Source organism: Colletotrichum spaethianum (genome assembly GCF_022836535.1).
Source record: "Colletotrichum spaethianum MAFF 239500 DNA, contig53, whole genome shotgun sequence".
Lineage (NCBI taxonomy): Eukaryota > Fungi > Ascomycota > Sordariomycetes > Glomerellales > Glomerellaceae > Colletotrichum > Colletotrichum spaethianum.
The window spans coordinates 60751-75051 of NW_026054823.1; the positions used below are offsets into that span (position 1 = coordinate 60751).

The 14301-nt window shown below is 48.8% G+C and overlaps 6 protein-coding genes across 6 annotated transcripts; all 6 read left to right on the plus strand.

Moving 5' to 3' along the window:
• Positions 1 to 1038: 1038 nt before the first annotated feature.
• ColSpa_11921 (uncharacterized protein) lies at positions 1039 to 1444 on the plus strand (the record flags this gene model as incomplete). Its single annotated transcript, XM_049278133.1, has 2 exons — positions 1039 to 1086; positions 1304 to 1444. 2 exons carry the CDS (start codon positions 1039 to 1041, stop codon positions 1442 to 1444), a joined length of 189 nt encoding a protein of 62 aa, XP_049134090.1.
• A 1822-nt stretch (positions 1445 to 3266) lies between these two features.
• ColSpa_11922 (uncharacterized protein) lies at positions 3267 to 3944 on the plus strand (the record flags this gene model as incomplete). Its single annotated transcript, XM_049278134.1, has 1 exon — positions 3267 to 3944. One exon carries the CDS (start codon positions 3267 to 3269, stop codon positions 3942 to 3944), a length of 678 nt encoding a protein of 225 aa, XP_049134091.1.
• A 4679-nt stretch (positions 3945 to 8623) lies between these two features.
• Positions 8624 to 9048, plus strand: ColSpa_11923 (uncharacterized protein; the record flags this gene model as incomplete). Its single annotated transcript, XM_049278135.1, has 2 exons — positions 8624 to 8805; positions 8880 to 9048. The coding sequence occupies 2 exons, from the start codon at positions 8624 to 8626 to the stop codon at positions 9046 to 9048; spliced, it is 351 nt and encodes a 116-aa protein (XP_049134092.1).
• A 104-nt stretch (positions 9049 to 9152) lies between these two features.
• ColSpa_11924 (uncharacterized protein) lies at positions 9153 to 10275 on the plus strand (the record flags this gene model as incomplete). Its single annotated transcript, XM_049278136.1, has 3 exons — positions 9153 to 9229; positions 9357 to 9717; positions 9805 to 10275. The coding sequence occupies 3 exons, from the start codon at positions 9153 to 9155 to the stop codon at positions 10273 to 10275; spliced, it is 909 nt and encodes a 302-aa protein (XP_049134093.1).
• A 962-nt stretch (positions 10276 to 11237) lies between these two features.
• Positions 11238 to 12108, plus strand: ColSpa_11925 (D-amino-acid oxidase; the record flags this gene model as incomplete). The annotated part of the gene is made up of 2 exons (XM_049278137.1): positions 11238 to 11278; positions 11400 to 12108. 2 exons carry the CDS (start codon positions 11238 to 11240, stop codon positions 12106 to 12108), a joined length of 750 nt encoding a protein of 249 aa, XP_049134094.1.
• A 715-nt stretch (positions 12109 to 12823) lies between these two features.
• ColSpa_11926 (ABC transporter atnG) lies at positions 12824 to 14244 on the plus strand (the record flags this gene model as incomplete). Its single annotated transcript, XM_049278138.1, has 2 exons — positions 12824 to 13016; positions 13115 to 14244. 2 exons carry the CDS (start codon positions 12824 to 12826, stop codon positions 14242 to 14244), a joined length of 1323 nt encoding a protein of 440 aa, XP_049134095.1.
• Between the last annotated feature and the right edge of the window lie 57 nt (positions 14245 to 14301).

The following is a 14301-nucleotide window of genomic DNA, read 5'->3' on the forward strand; positions in this document are numbered from 1 at the left end:
TTTTTTTAAATAATAGTTTAATTAAATAAGTCATTTAGTTTATATTATTATTTAAAAATTTTAAATATTAAATAAAATATTATTTAGTTTTATGTTAAAGCTTTTATTTAAATTAACTTAAAAAGTAATTTAATAATTAATATTTTTATTTATATATTAATTACATTAAATACTTTTTATTATTATTTTTAAATAACTTTTTTTATATTAATATTTAAAATATATATTTAATATATAACTTTAATATTTAAATTAGTTATTATTAAAAAAAGTTTATTATTAGTTTATTTAAGATTTATATTAATAATAAATTTATTAAAAATAAAAATTCTTAAAGTATTTAAAATCTTATTAAAATATTTAAGTTTATTTTTTTATTTTTATTTAAATTTATTTAAATTAATAAATTCTTAAATATACTTTAACTTTATTTTAAGCTAAAAAGTTATATATTATAAAAGCTAATTACTTTATATCTTAAGCTTTTTTATAGCTTTAATAAAAATAAATATATTAAAGATATTAGTTTAAAAAAATAAAAATAATTTATTTAAAAAAGATTTTTTAGTTTATAATATACTTTAAATATAGTAGTTTAAAAGTATAATATAAACTAAACTTATAACTATTATAGAGTTACTACTTAAAGTAAAAAAGATATAAAGAAAACGGCTTAGATTTCTATATATAGGATTACTTTGTTTAAAACAAATAAATATATATTCTGTGTGGTGGATCTGTATAAAGAGACTGGACTAATAGTTAATCTGGGCCCAGCGCAAATCTCACAAGGCTGCGCGATGCGCGTGAGGGCATCGCGACACTAACTTAGACTGCACTACGAATTCCCGCAGACCGTTTACTCAGCCTCCAGAAGCTACCTGTTTTATATCTTGCGGCTCGACGAATTCGACATAGAACGAAGCTGTCCCATCGCTGACAAGCATCTGCTCCAGGAGATGGATGCGAATTAGCAACGCCACCGTTTTCCGTCTCGGAGCCCTCTTCTGACCCTAGATGATTGCAGTGTATCTAACTATGGTCCAGAAGCTTGGCGGTGGTGTGGAAGACACTCGCGGGTTCGACGTAGGCTCAAAGTCATGAAACTGACTAAAGATTCTATTCAGGATCCGTTCTTCAATAGCCTTTTTGCCTTTATCCATTTGGGCATCCAGGGCCTTTACGCCATGTTTACGCCTAGAAGCTGGTTAAGTTCAGCAGGGAAAAGTAGAAAGAGTTCGAGGCGACGAAACCTCCCGGAATGGTGCCGCCGAGTATCCGGTATCTCTAACAAATGTCGCAGTCCGTAGCTGAAGCATGCTGTGAAGACATCATCATCATGACAGAGACGCCGTCGGAGCTTGCCCTCTACGAGGCAGGCAAGAAGTGCCGGGACGCACACTTCAACAACATTGTTTGGTCTTACGAGCAGCCCGTCTCCTAGCAGAAGCCGAGAGCGGGAGATCCATAGCTCTTTGCAGCGAATTATAACACCAAACAATCCTAGGGAGTTACAACAATAAATAACTTCAAGCTTGGGACTTTATGGAAGTTCGTACGAGAACTAGAATCAGGCAACGGCACTTCTGATATCTTTGGATGGCCCAAGTTACAGGGCCGGGCCAACATGTGCCAAAGCAACGAACTTCGTTCTCACGGACTGTACCGACACTGATCTATATCCTACGGAAGTAATGGGCGTTTGAATCAAAGGGTGGTACATTGGGAGAGCGAGGGGTGGGGGGCGGTTACACGGACGAATGCAGTCATCAACAGCTGATTAGCTGATTTCCAGACTTTACGGAGTTGGATCTCTCCAGGGCCGCTTAGTTGCATTTTCTTGCTCTCCTTGGATTTATTTCTGCTCCTTAGTGTAAAATAAACTTGTTTTGGTCTTCCTCAAGCTCACAGCCTTTAGGCACAAGAATGATGCGCCACGCGGTTGACCTGAATGACGATAAAGTTCATATCAGCACGCATCTAAATGTTCGTGGTTGCAAGGCGGAAAATGGCAGTTTCTCTCTCCATTCACAGTTAAAGCCAAGATCTACGTATCCTTCTTATGAACAACGATAGTCAATGTCTTATGGCCGCGTTTTGACATGATGTTATGAACTCAGCTTCATGCCAAGCAGGATGCGGTCTGATCTTCCGCGACCCGCTGCCTCAATTCCGGCCCCGGAGGGCCGTCCGCCACCAAAAATTAAGACGACAGCGGACGAAGTTTCCGGCCGGTCTTGGTAACGTAGCCGACATCGTTGCTTCACGGTCCGATCCTTGAGAAACGCCAAGATCGCGGAATGGCGAACGGATGAATGACCCACCACGAAGCGGGGAGCGCCCCGCTTCCTTCGCGAAGCAAACCAATCGCAGGTTACTGGTAAGCGCTCGTGCGAGTCCCGTCCCCTATCGGGCCACATTTCAGCCCCTGATACTCTCATGGTGACTGGTGTACTTGAGCAGAGACCGATCAAGCAGATAGTCTCAGTATTTAAGCTTGGTTTCCGGGCCGAGAACAAGCCTTTGAATGCTGACTTCCGCGTTCCAACGAATCATCGACGCACAACATGGAAATTTACAAGAATCCCGAAGGAACAGGGTCGAGAGTTTCTTTACGCTCTTCCCGGGACTGGAATCTCGAAATAAGGAACGAGTTTGCTGACGCTGCGGAAACCTGCTTTGTTCGGCTTTCTACACAGTATGCTGGGGGATATCTCCCGCTGAGCGATTACTTGGATGGCGTGCTGTCTCACTTGAGGAAAGGAGCGATAAAGCATAAGTGGGATGTACCGCTAGAAGACTTGAGCGACTTCTTAGAGCTGGACCTCTTCGCGGGGGCTGTCAAAGCACGGTATCTCGATCCGGCTTTCGTCCCCTTGGAAGAATATGGTGAGTCTCCCACGCGCCATTTCCTCCCACTCAAGCTGACTCAAACTTTGCCACGCCAAGACTACACTAAGGCAAACTGTCTTGCTTTCAGATCATGGATAACAAGTGATCCAGACGAGTTCGATCGGCTCGGCCGAGAGGACCAGACCGAAGCTTCAGCGTTGCTACCGGAAATTGCCGACCTTTTGCTGGTGATCTGCTACGCAAGGCGACACATACTTTTGTTTAGGCACCTTATTGGTCTGTTGCCGGGGCCTCCCGACAGGTCTACCTTTGATCTTTTGAATGAGATGTTGCTACGACCGCGAACCGCCTATTGGACCTCAATACACCAGCATTCCCCAAAAAAACAGAGCAATTCGGCAGACGAGATAAGTATGTGGACTGATATCCTCAACTTCGGCTGGGTGCATGATCCCGTGAACTCGGAAACGCAGCGGTTCCTGCATCATGGAATACGCAGCCAAGATCCCGATGTTGAAAGAGACGACAACGTCGCGTTTGGGAGTCAGAATTTGAGGGACTTTCACCTCGCTTTGGCCTCTAGGGAACTCTACTGTGACGTGGCATCGCTTGGTGGTTATCTGGCGAGTTGCAGATCTCTCGACGAAGCTCTCGATTTTCTCACAGTATTCCCCGGGAACAAAGTCAGACCATCGGGCCGTGACTTGTACGAGTGGGAGTCTGGGGGCTTGGTGGGCAGCATTGCCGATTCCTCGACTCTGGATGGAAAGTTGCGGACGGACATCATGAGACTTGCCCTCGAGTGCATTGAAGGCGTGGATGTTAACGCCCCGTTTAACTCCAATGCTTGGGAAGATGACTTACCGGAGAGGAAACGGACGCCTCGCATGACCGGTCTCCAGGTCGCAGCTTCCAAAGGGGACCGAGAGCTTGCCAAGGTTCTGCTTCAGTACAGAGCCCGGACTGATGTGGTGGAGTACATAACAGGGTTGAATGCAGCTGGATTTGCGCGGAACAACGGGCATGTGGTCTTGGCGGAATGGCTTGACAGTTTGTCTCAGAAGGAAAAAGAGATGATAATTGTCAAATAGTTCATAAACCCTGTTTGACTATGAAAATGTAGCTTGTTAGCGCGGTTTGCGTCAATTTGTAGCGACCATGGCGCGGGAATTAGCGAACTACTCTGCGAACTGCGCGAACATAATAACGGGGGAGAGACCATCCTTTTTCCTATTTAGAGGTTTGCTCATTAGGATGCACTGCTTAAGTATAGTCGTAAAAGACGCAAAATGCTAACACACTTCTACTTCCAACAGCGTAGCCGTAAAGCTACCCCGCGGCATCTCCGCCGACATATGGCGAAAGCAAGAGTAGGTTTTCTGCTTGGTTTTATGCAGGGAGCTTCTCTTTTGTGTGAATGGATGGTGACGACTTATTTATTTTCTGAAATCTGCTCGACTTATTAAAAAGAAACGTTAGGTGAAGACGGCAGCCTGTCAAACAGTTTAGGTTAGCATAAACCATTTCGGCATTGCCTGACACGTCACTCTTTACTCTGGGCGTCGAATACATCATCATCATCATCATCATTATTACAAAGTGAGCAGCTCACCTCAGGTCCACTTTAGTTGAACACCTCCAACAAGACCATAACGGAATCTGCCTAGTATATAGACAGGACTTGAGCCAGGAAGCTCAAGGACTCTCCCATAGCTCTTGAGCAACGAACTTCGTAATTCAGTCTACTATCAATGACTCTTAGATTATCCTTCTGTTGTGAAGCCACACGAGCTACCTACGCCTACTGAGTATATGACTGATAACTGTATACTTAATAGACCAGCAAGATTACTAACAAGCTAACAAGACCCTGTTACTGTTCATCTAGTATCAATCTCAGCTACCTGTTAGCAGAAAACGCTACCGTCGGATATCTGACAGTAACAAATGTGTTGATTGCTGCTTGTAATTAACAGCGTCGATTTTGCAACAGAAGTTTTAATAATTACGCAATATAGCCCTCAGAGAGACAGCTCCTAAGCTCTACAAAGAAAGGACTAACTTAGTTAGGTTTATCTTATTTATTACTACTTAGTTCGCTTAGTATATCCTTAGCCGGCTAGCTAGCTTCTTATTGGGTAAATCCTCTTTAGTACTACAAGATTAACCTTAGGCTTAAACAAGAATAGATTTTACACAGTCTTTAAGCATCATTAATATCACAGACTAGCATTATCAGAGCTAGCGGCCAGCGAGGTAACTGTCACTATCAGTCTTCTCTATTAAACGTGAATACCCTATTTCTGCCCTGTGGTTATTTTCTTCACTTTTAAATCTCGCTGGTTGGTTTTATGTCACTTTTGCTCCCTATCTATTCATCTCTTGCTGGTCCTGTGACCGTATCCTTTTCTGGTTTGGAATAGGCCTATACAAAGCCTATTATCTCCATCATTCCGCGCGCCCTTTTTATGCGATATTCTCTTCCACCTAGCGCGGACTGGCTGCGTTCTCTCTGGCTTTGTCAGTCTTGCGTTGTGGTCGTAAAATGAGGCAGTTATCGCACGCCTTGCCACCGCTTCATAGGACATGTCATTAAAATAACTTCTATTTTTACTGGAGCCTTCTAACGCCTCCGTAGTAGCACTGGCTTTTTATTGAGGTCGCGCGACTCGTTCTAAGCCTTGAAATAAGCATGGGATGTTGAATGCTTTGGGGCAGATCAGTGTACCGATGAGGGTCAACAGATATCATAGCGTTTTTTATAGTTCCAGAAGCCGTTGCAAGGTTTTGACGTAAAGATGCACTCATTCTCTCCTCCGATTTGTTTTAAGACTGATTTGAGGCCGAACGGAGAACATAATCCGAACTTTTTTGAAACCTAGAAGATGAAATCGAAAAGGTACGTAAGTAGCAGCACAAACTTCAGGAAGAGTACCTTGCTTAGCATATCCTTCAACACTCAAACTAAATGCTGATTCGGGACCCTAGTCGCAAGTTAGCGTACCCAAATCGGCCTCAGAAATCGTTTTCGTTGCCGAGGAGTATGTTTCGTCATCGAAAACTCTACTGTCGCCATCGAGAGTTCTCTTTCGATCTTTAAGTTTCGATTGCTAGCAAGGAACAGTCCATTCATGTTTACCATGTTTTACTCACTATAGGTGTGTGGCTTTAAACCGCTCCAATCGGAGAGATGCCCAACCAATGTGGGTGCAGGTTGGTGAGTTTATCAATTGTCCAAGAAGCGGCGGGCGTCACAAGTCGTGCTGTTTAGGCGAGGATTTCCACACATGACTCGGGGTATTGTAAACGTGAACATAAGACTATCTGGTACTGATGCAGCTTTCTGAAGGGACTTGTATTCGGTTGTCGATGTTTTCAAGGCCTGTAATTGTTCTAGAGGTTGATTCACTGGAACTTTTCTGATTAAGTCAATTGACCGAAACATTGGCACGGTTGGATTGAAAATGTTCTTCGCTCATGTATCATACTGCCCGCTACACAAAAAGCAACCATGCTCTATTTGGATTGTTTGTCAGGCACATTGGCATAAGATGAGGGAAAGCGCATCCTGGTTGCCGAAACTCTCCGTACATGCTGGCCCATCAAGCCGAATAACTTTGTTGAAGTCTAGGATTTTAATTCCCGTTGAATAGACTTCCTCTATGCATAAGTGTTGCTCTCGAGAGCCAGCACCGAATGATTTATCGGACTACCTGCCGGGTATAACTTTTTCTTGCCATCTTCGATCGTTTTCATCACCACGTGTTTTTCCGGTTGGTGAGGGGGCAAAGGATAGGGTTTTATCCTTTCTGATCCCAACCAGATCGAGGAACTGCTTCTCTGCCAGTTCTTCATGATCCTTCATGACCCCAATGGGTGGCGCCAATAACTGTTCTGCTTGTTGGCGTCTACGTCTTTTACCACAAGGAAGTAAATTGACTTCATACGGCCGATGGCCTCAATAAGCAGTAATGAGCAGCCCCTCAAGTCTGGTCGGAGCAGCACCGCCGCCTCCTGGGCAGATACCCAACTTTGACCACCCGCAGGACGAGAGGTATACAATCCACATGACGTTTATGATCTTGGCGCAAGTAGTCGTTACGACATTCTTGTTGATCCACGTATACGTAAAGTTGTTGGGAGTTAAGAGCTTTCGATTGGAAGACTGTAGGCTGTGATCCTCTCGCTTGCGAAGGCCAATTTGCGCTAATATAGTAGACAGGGAGTTATCTACTGGGATGGGTTAGTTAAGAAAAGCAAGGCTCGCAGTTTGACGCTCGGATCCTGACAGAATCAGGCGTTTACAACATGTCACAACATAACCGTATTTATAAGTACATTGCTTGATTCTCTGATCTGATTCTAATGTGCTAATACTCTGGATAGAGCTCCATTTTGGGGAAGGCTTTCACATCTGGGAAATTAGGGCGAGCAGCTACAAAGAGCTCCAAAAGGTACGAGGACCATTTGAGTATCAGACATCTTTAAACTAACGTCATCCACCGCAGTCTTTCTATGTTGGCACCATAGTGTTTTCGCCAGCTGCTTTTTTCACCAAAGCAGCTATCTTACTCCTCGTCGTGCGCATCTTTGCCGTCGAAAGGATAACTGCCCGGATACTCTACACCATTCTGGCTCTTTTTCTCATATGCCATATAATAGCCCAACTTGCCAAGACTCTAGTGTGCATACCCGTACAAGCCAATTGGGATCCCAAAGTCCCTAACGTCAGATGTATCAACCAGACGAAGGTCTTCGCGTATGACACCTCACTTGGTATCATCTCCGATCTAACTATTTTGGCTGTCCCGATCATTCTAATGTGGAAGTTACAAATTCCGGGGTATAGGAAAGCGAAAGTCGTGGGTATCCTTAGTGCGGGTGGCGTAGCTGTTGCCGTTACGATTTGTCGTTTGGCTCTGTTGTTCCGATTTCAAAATACGACCGACCCGACTGTCGACTTTGTTGCAATAGACTGGACTGCGTAAGTCTTCTACTTGAACAATATTTCCATATCCATCGTCATTACTAAATGTAAACAATCAGCACTGGAGAGGTCACTATTGGCTTGGTGTGCGCAGCCCTTCCCTCGATCAACTATCTCCTTAAACAACGCACCGTCAATAAAATACCACCTAATATTCCTCGAACGACGCCCTCTCGGTGGGCAAAGGTTTTGAGGCTGGTCAAAAGAGATGGCGTGAGCCATCAGCATCCGGATTGTGACATTGAGCTTGCGGTGCTTTCGAGGCAACTGGACAACACTCACTCCAAATGACTAAAATGTGCGTTTACACATTTTATAAATGATAAATGGTCATTATGCTGATTTCTTTAACAGTGTCAAAGGACAATTGAGCAGCCCGCCCACGGGCACTGTGGCGCAGTGTGGCACAGGCACGAGGGTTAGCCACGGGGTTGTAAAGTTCATAATACTGTCTCAGGGTACAGGGCCCTTTTAACCAGCAAAAGACTAGAGATTAGCAGGCTAAGATCCGGCTTCTATTCAATATAAGACCTACGTTTTATAATTATGGTATTCTTAACTATAGTTCTTTTATAATTCTAGATCTTCTTAAAATTCACTGATAACAATAATAGTAATCAAACAAAAAAATGGTAAAAAGTATAAACCTATAAGCCTTAGGATTAAGTTTTACTATTAAATCCCTAGGAAAAAACCTATAAAATAATATCAAAACACAAAAGAAACTAGCCTATAAATCTATACAACACTGATCATTGCCCATCATTATTATTAGCTTTGAACATGATCCAGAACGCACATGCTGCTGCCAAGAAGCCCGTTGTCGAGGCCAGTTCCGGCTCGACCGTTATTTCTCTGGCACTGGGGTGTTGTGTTATGAACCAGAACGACGACGTCACGGCCTATGTCACGAACAAGACGGAAATCTCTCGGCTGCAGACTCTGGCATTCTTTGGAATCAAAGTGTAAGGCGCCTTTCCGTGGCGAGTTGCTGTGGCAAAAAGTAACTGACTGAGACGTGCCTGGGCGCGTCCACCAGGAAGCTGTACGGGGGACCAGCTCAGCCCGCGATCTCGGATGAGCGAGGCATCATCAACAAGATCCGTCGACAGGCCGAGGCAGACGGTAGCGGCATCTGGGCCCCGATGCAGTATGAGAACGAGGACAATTACAAGTCGCATATCCGCTGGACGGGCCCCAGCTTCTGAAGCAACTGCCCGATATCAACGTATTCTGCTCCGGCATGGGGAGTGCTGGTAAGCGCGACTGTTTTGTTGCAAGGTTGGACAAAAAGCATGCCATTTTGACTGACATGTCGTTACCTTCAGGATGTATCACGGATACCGGCCTGTACTTGAAGGAGCATAAGCCCGCAGTCAAAATCATTGAGTAAGACTGACTCTCCCGACCCCTGACCCCTGACCCGCTACCCCAAACGGGCCGTTCCATGCTTCGGCCGCTTAATCCTACATCGTTACGTATTTTCTCGTCTAACCTCTATCTCTCTCACATGCAGTGTCTGTAACCGGACTGGAGATCCGATCCCTGGTCCGCGGCCGGCGCCAATGTTCGAGTCCATCGATTTCCCGTGGGAGACTGTGGTAGACGAGGTGCAGGAAGTGGACTCGCCACAGTCCTACCGCATGTCTATACTTCTCTCGCGCGAGGGACTCATTTGCGGGCCGTCCTCTGGCATGGCCCTGCAGGCACTCCTCAACGTGCTGCAGAAGGCCAAGGTCGAAGGTCGCTTGGCCGAGTTCGCAGGCGCCGATGGCCAAGTCCGCGCTGTCTTCACGTGCTGCGACCTGCCGTATCAGTACATGGACAACTACGCCCGAAAGCTTGGCCCATTGGCTTTCGAGCCCATCGGGAACGTTGTAAGTGGCTCCCAAGTCCCCGGTCGGACAGTTCTTGATTAGTTTTCGAATGAGGTCTTTCTTTGGGACTAATTCTGGGTAATGCAGCATCTCCTCAGCATCGACACCCACCCGTATGACGCGGCGTGGGAGCTGGAAGCGACCGCTGCAGTCGAGTGGCTGCACAAGACGGCCAAGTTTGCATTGAGTGAGAAAGTGGTGGCAGTGCCCGGCGTCAAGGTCGTCGACATTCGCGCCCCGGCCGACTTTGCGAAAGAAGCCCTATTCGGTGCCCAGAATGTCCCCTTTGACTCGGTTAAGGACGGTATCGCCAGTCCCTTCGACGACGTCGCCGTGCTGGAGGATCAGTGGACAGAGATGGAGGAACTGGTTGGTCCTGAGCCGGCAGGGCATGAGCTGGCCGAAGGCGGGGGCCCAATCCTGGCGGTTTGCTACGACGGGGAGAGTTCCCGTGTCTTTACAAGCATTCTGAGGGCACATGGGGTCGAGGGGTACAGCATCAAGGGCGGATTCCCTTCCTTGAAGGCGGTATGGAGGCATGGACCGGGCCGAATCTGACGAGACGTCAGGGTATGGGATCCTGTGGCTCGGCTTCCGAGCCACACGGTGAAGAGTGTTGGTCGAGGACAAATAAGATGGTCAATACCCCTGAAATAACGTGCTGCCGACAATGCTTGTCGGGTGGATCTACCGCGCACACGCTGCCCACAATAAGGATGATCTGTGTGATTAGTTGGTAACCGGGCAATAGACACAGATCAGCTTTCCATACGGCATGCCGGGATTCTATGGTGTCTTCAAGCATGGGCCCTGGTCCGACACCGGTGAACCTGTCGTCCGACCAAACCCGCACCATGGTCGTTGAGACTGTGTAGAAAATGAAGACCTCACGAAGCACGCCGACATAAAAAGGTGCATTGGCCACTTGACCGAGTAGGGCGAGACAAGCTTCTTGCTCTTAACCTACACAGTCTTTACCAAGTACAGTCTTATCCAAGCAGGTCAACGGTGTCTATCATGTGCGCAACTCCCCTGCGAAGGATTGGGGTTCTCGGGCAAGTCTTGGTCCAGGATAACATGCACAAGTCCAGCACGTGCTTTTTGCTGACGGTGACAACAGAGCGGGCGTCATTGGACTGCAGACTGCCTTGATTCTCAAAGAGGCAGGTTTCAACGTCGTTATTGTCGCCAAAGACTTTCCGGGGTCGGAAGACCCTCTGTATACATCGACGTGGTAGGCTCACCCTGCGCCCGTGGGCTGTCATTGATCACTACCCCGTACCGAGGGTGAAGAATGTCACTGTATAACTAATGTGAATACAATAGGTCTGGGGCGGTGAGTACTTGGCCTTAACCCATGTACCTCCGAACCTTACGGCGGACTAAAAGTCTGAACACCACAGCAATGGCGGTCCAACATCAATGTCGGCAAACAGCAGGACTGGGACCGGCAGACCTTTCTGCATTGGTCCGATTTGGTCAAGTTCGCTTCCGCGGAGACGCTCAGCCTGCAGGTAAGCATGCAGATGGGATGCAAGGCTGGTTGGGACAGGGACGATGGGTGCGCGAGGCCATGTTGACATGAGGAAACCACCTGCAGCTGCATCAAGCCACGTATCTATGGTCCGTCGAACCCCACACCGGCAAGAAGCACGCCATGGCGCTCACCATTGTTTGCACAGGGACCACGCAGATGATTGCCTGCCGGAGGATTCGCACTGGTGGACCAAGTCGTTCATCCCAGGCTTCCGCGTCCTCTCGCGCGACCAACTGGCCGATGAAGGGCCATTTGCCGCGGGCATGGCCTACGAGACGTTCGCCCTCTGCCCGACGCGCTACCTCGCCTATCTTCGTAGCCAATGCGAGGCGCGAGGCATCTCATGCCGCACCGGTACCGCGCCCGCGCTGTCACTCGGCGAGGAAAAAGACAAAGACGACATCTTCGCCACGGCAGGATTCGAAGACGTCGTCGGTATCGTCAACTGCACGGGCGTAGCGGCGGCCAAGCTGACGGGTGACCCGCACGCCTACCCGAGCAAGGGTCAGACGGTTGTGGTCGCCGCTACGGCTCGACGCCTGGCGACCAGGCGCGGACGCGAGGGCTGGGAGGCGCTCGTGATGCCGTGGCCGGGCACCAACGAAACCGTGCTGGGCGGCTGCAAGATCCCCGGCGCGTGGAGCACGGAGCCCGATGAGGCCATCACGCGGATGATCCTGGAGCGGTGCAAGCCGCTGGCCCCCGAGCTGCTGAACGCCGACGGCGAGTTCGAGGTCCGCCGAGTGCGTGTCGGTCTGCGGCCGGCCCGTCACGGTGGGCCGCGCATGGAGCTCGGGCGTTGCCGCGATGGCAAGTTCATCTGCCACGCCTATGGCCACGACAGCGCCGGGTAAGCTTACCATCCCCCTTCCCGTCTTGCCCTCTGTATCCTCCTTTTTTTCGTTTCCCGAATTGTGGTAGCCTACGTGTCTGACCTTCTTTGCAAACGTCAGTTATGAAGGATCCGTGGGGATGGCGCGAGAAGTCGTGAAGTTGGTGGCGGATCATGTCGTTGCGCTCGGGCATGCTACAACTTGAGGGTTATGCACAAGTTAGGCGGTGGTGCAACTCGATGGACGCGGGATGGGGTGGAGCGTAGGGCTGCCGTAATAGCCGTAATAGGCTGGAAATGCAGGGGCAGGTTGCAACGGAGGAACTCGATGCATACGTAAACCCGCAACGCGTAGTATTGCACCAGATTGCTTCGCATCGCGCAACCCAGCCCTGCAATTCCCGTTATATAATCAGAACCAACCATCTCCTCCTCCCACCTCCCATATGTACAATGCCCTCCCTGAAAGACTCAAACCCTTCTACTTCTCCGGAAGCCCCGGATCATACCTGTTTAGGCTTTAAGTCTCTAGTCCTCTACATCACAGCTGCAGAAAAAGCAATTCTACACACCACTCAGATTGTTAGTCTCTGAGTGATGAGATGGCGTTACACACTAAGAGAGGCAACGTCACACGCTGATAATCATTCGGAGGGCTTTGCAAGCCCTGACGTGTTTTGCCAAAGCCCCAAACGAATGGCCAATGGTTCTCCCAACCAAATCCTGCCATGTCAGAAATGCCGCTCGAAGCTCGGTTTGCCGTCGTTGCTGGCGCGGGCGCTTTCGACTTCACGCCCGCCTTCGAGGATGCCGTTCTCTGCATCGCCCCTTCGGCCCTCTTTCTGGTTGTGGCACTACAGCGTCTCTTCTGGCTCGCGAGACAGCCTCGCAAGGTCGCCAAGAGCCACCGGCCAATCTTCAGAGTGGCACGTGATAACCTCTGGGCCCGAACCCATGGGCTTTTTCTGAGACCCCTACTGACTGTTCCAAGGGATTGATCGGCGTCTACACGGCTCTACAACTTGCAGTCTTGCTGTACTGGGCTCTGAATACAGAGAGGCGGCCTCTCTTTCAGTTGCGGACGTCAGCCGCCGTGCTCGCCTTCGTCGATGGGTTTTTGCTCTTGTTCCTGTCCCACGCCGAGCACGCGCGCTCGGTGCGCCCGTCGACCATCATCAACGTTTATTTACTCTTTACTTTGCTCTTTGACTGCGTTGTCGCCAGAACCCTGTGGCTTGCGGACCATGACCCCACCATCTCGGGCCTCTTCATCTCCACTGTCGCCATCAAACTTTTTGTCTTGGCTTCGGAAGCTTTGGAGAAGAGACCCATACTCTTAGCCCAGTACCAGAATCTCTCCCCAGAGGCAACCAGCGGCATATTGGCCCGGAGTGTCTTCTGGTGGCTAAACTCATTGATGCGAACCGGGTTCGCTCGCTCCCTCGCCGATCATGATCTGCTCCCCGTTCACGACAGCCTAGCGGCACGAACACTACTCCCCAAAGCACGAAACTCGTTTGCTTCGTCGAACCATTCCAACCGCCATGCCTTGGCCTTCTCCACGTTGTGGGCCACCAAGTACATCTTTCTGGCTGGCGTGGCACCTCGGCTTGCATTGTCAGCTTTCAAGTACACGCTGCCCTTTCTCATCACCAGGACGACTTCCTGGACGGCCGATCCGTCGCAGTCGGACGCAGTGGGATGGGGACTGACGGGCGCATGGCTGCTGGTCTTCATCGGGCAAGCAGTTTCCAACGGCTTTTATTATCAGATGGCATATCGATTTGTCACCTCGATTCGCGGTAGCCTCTGCAGTTTGATCTACATTAAGACATTGGATCTCAGTACCACGGCTCTCGACGAGTCCGTGGCGGTATCGCTCATGTCCACGGACACCGAGAGTATTTGTCAAAGCGCCGCAACCTTGCACGAGCTTTGGGCCTCGCCAATCGAGTCCGCAGTCGCCATCTTTCTCCTGTACAGGCAGCTTGGCCTCGCCGCTCTGGCCCCGGTCGGTGTAGCAATCCTTGCCACTACTGGCATGTTGTGGCTTGCCCAGTTCATTGGCATGGCCAAGAAGAGATGGATGATGGGCATCCAAACGCGAGTCGATGTAACGGCTTACGTCCTCGCGTCAATCAAGGTTAGGATCCACTGAAAACGCCTGATAATGGCCATTCTTGATGACAGGCTATAGTACTGATTGGTTTGCTGC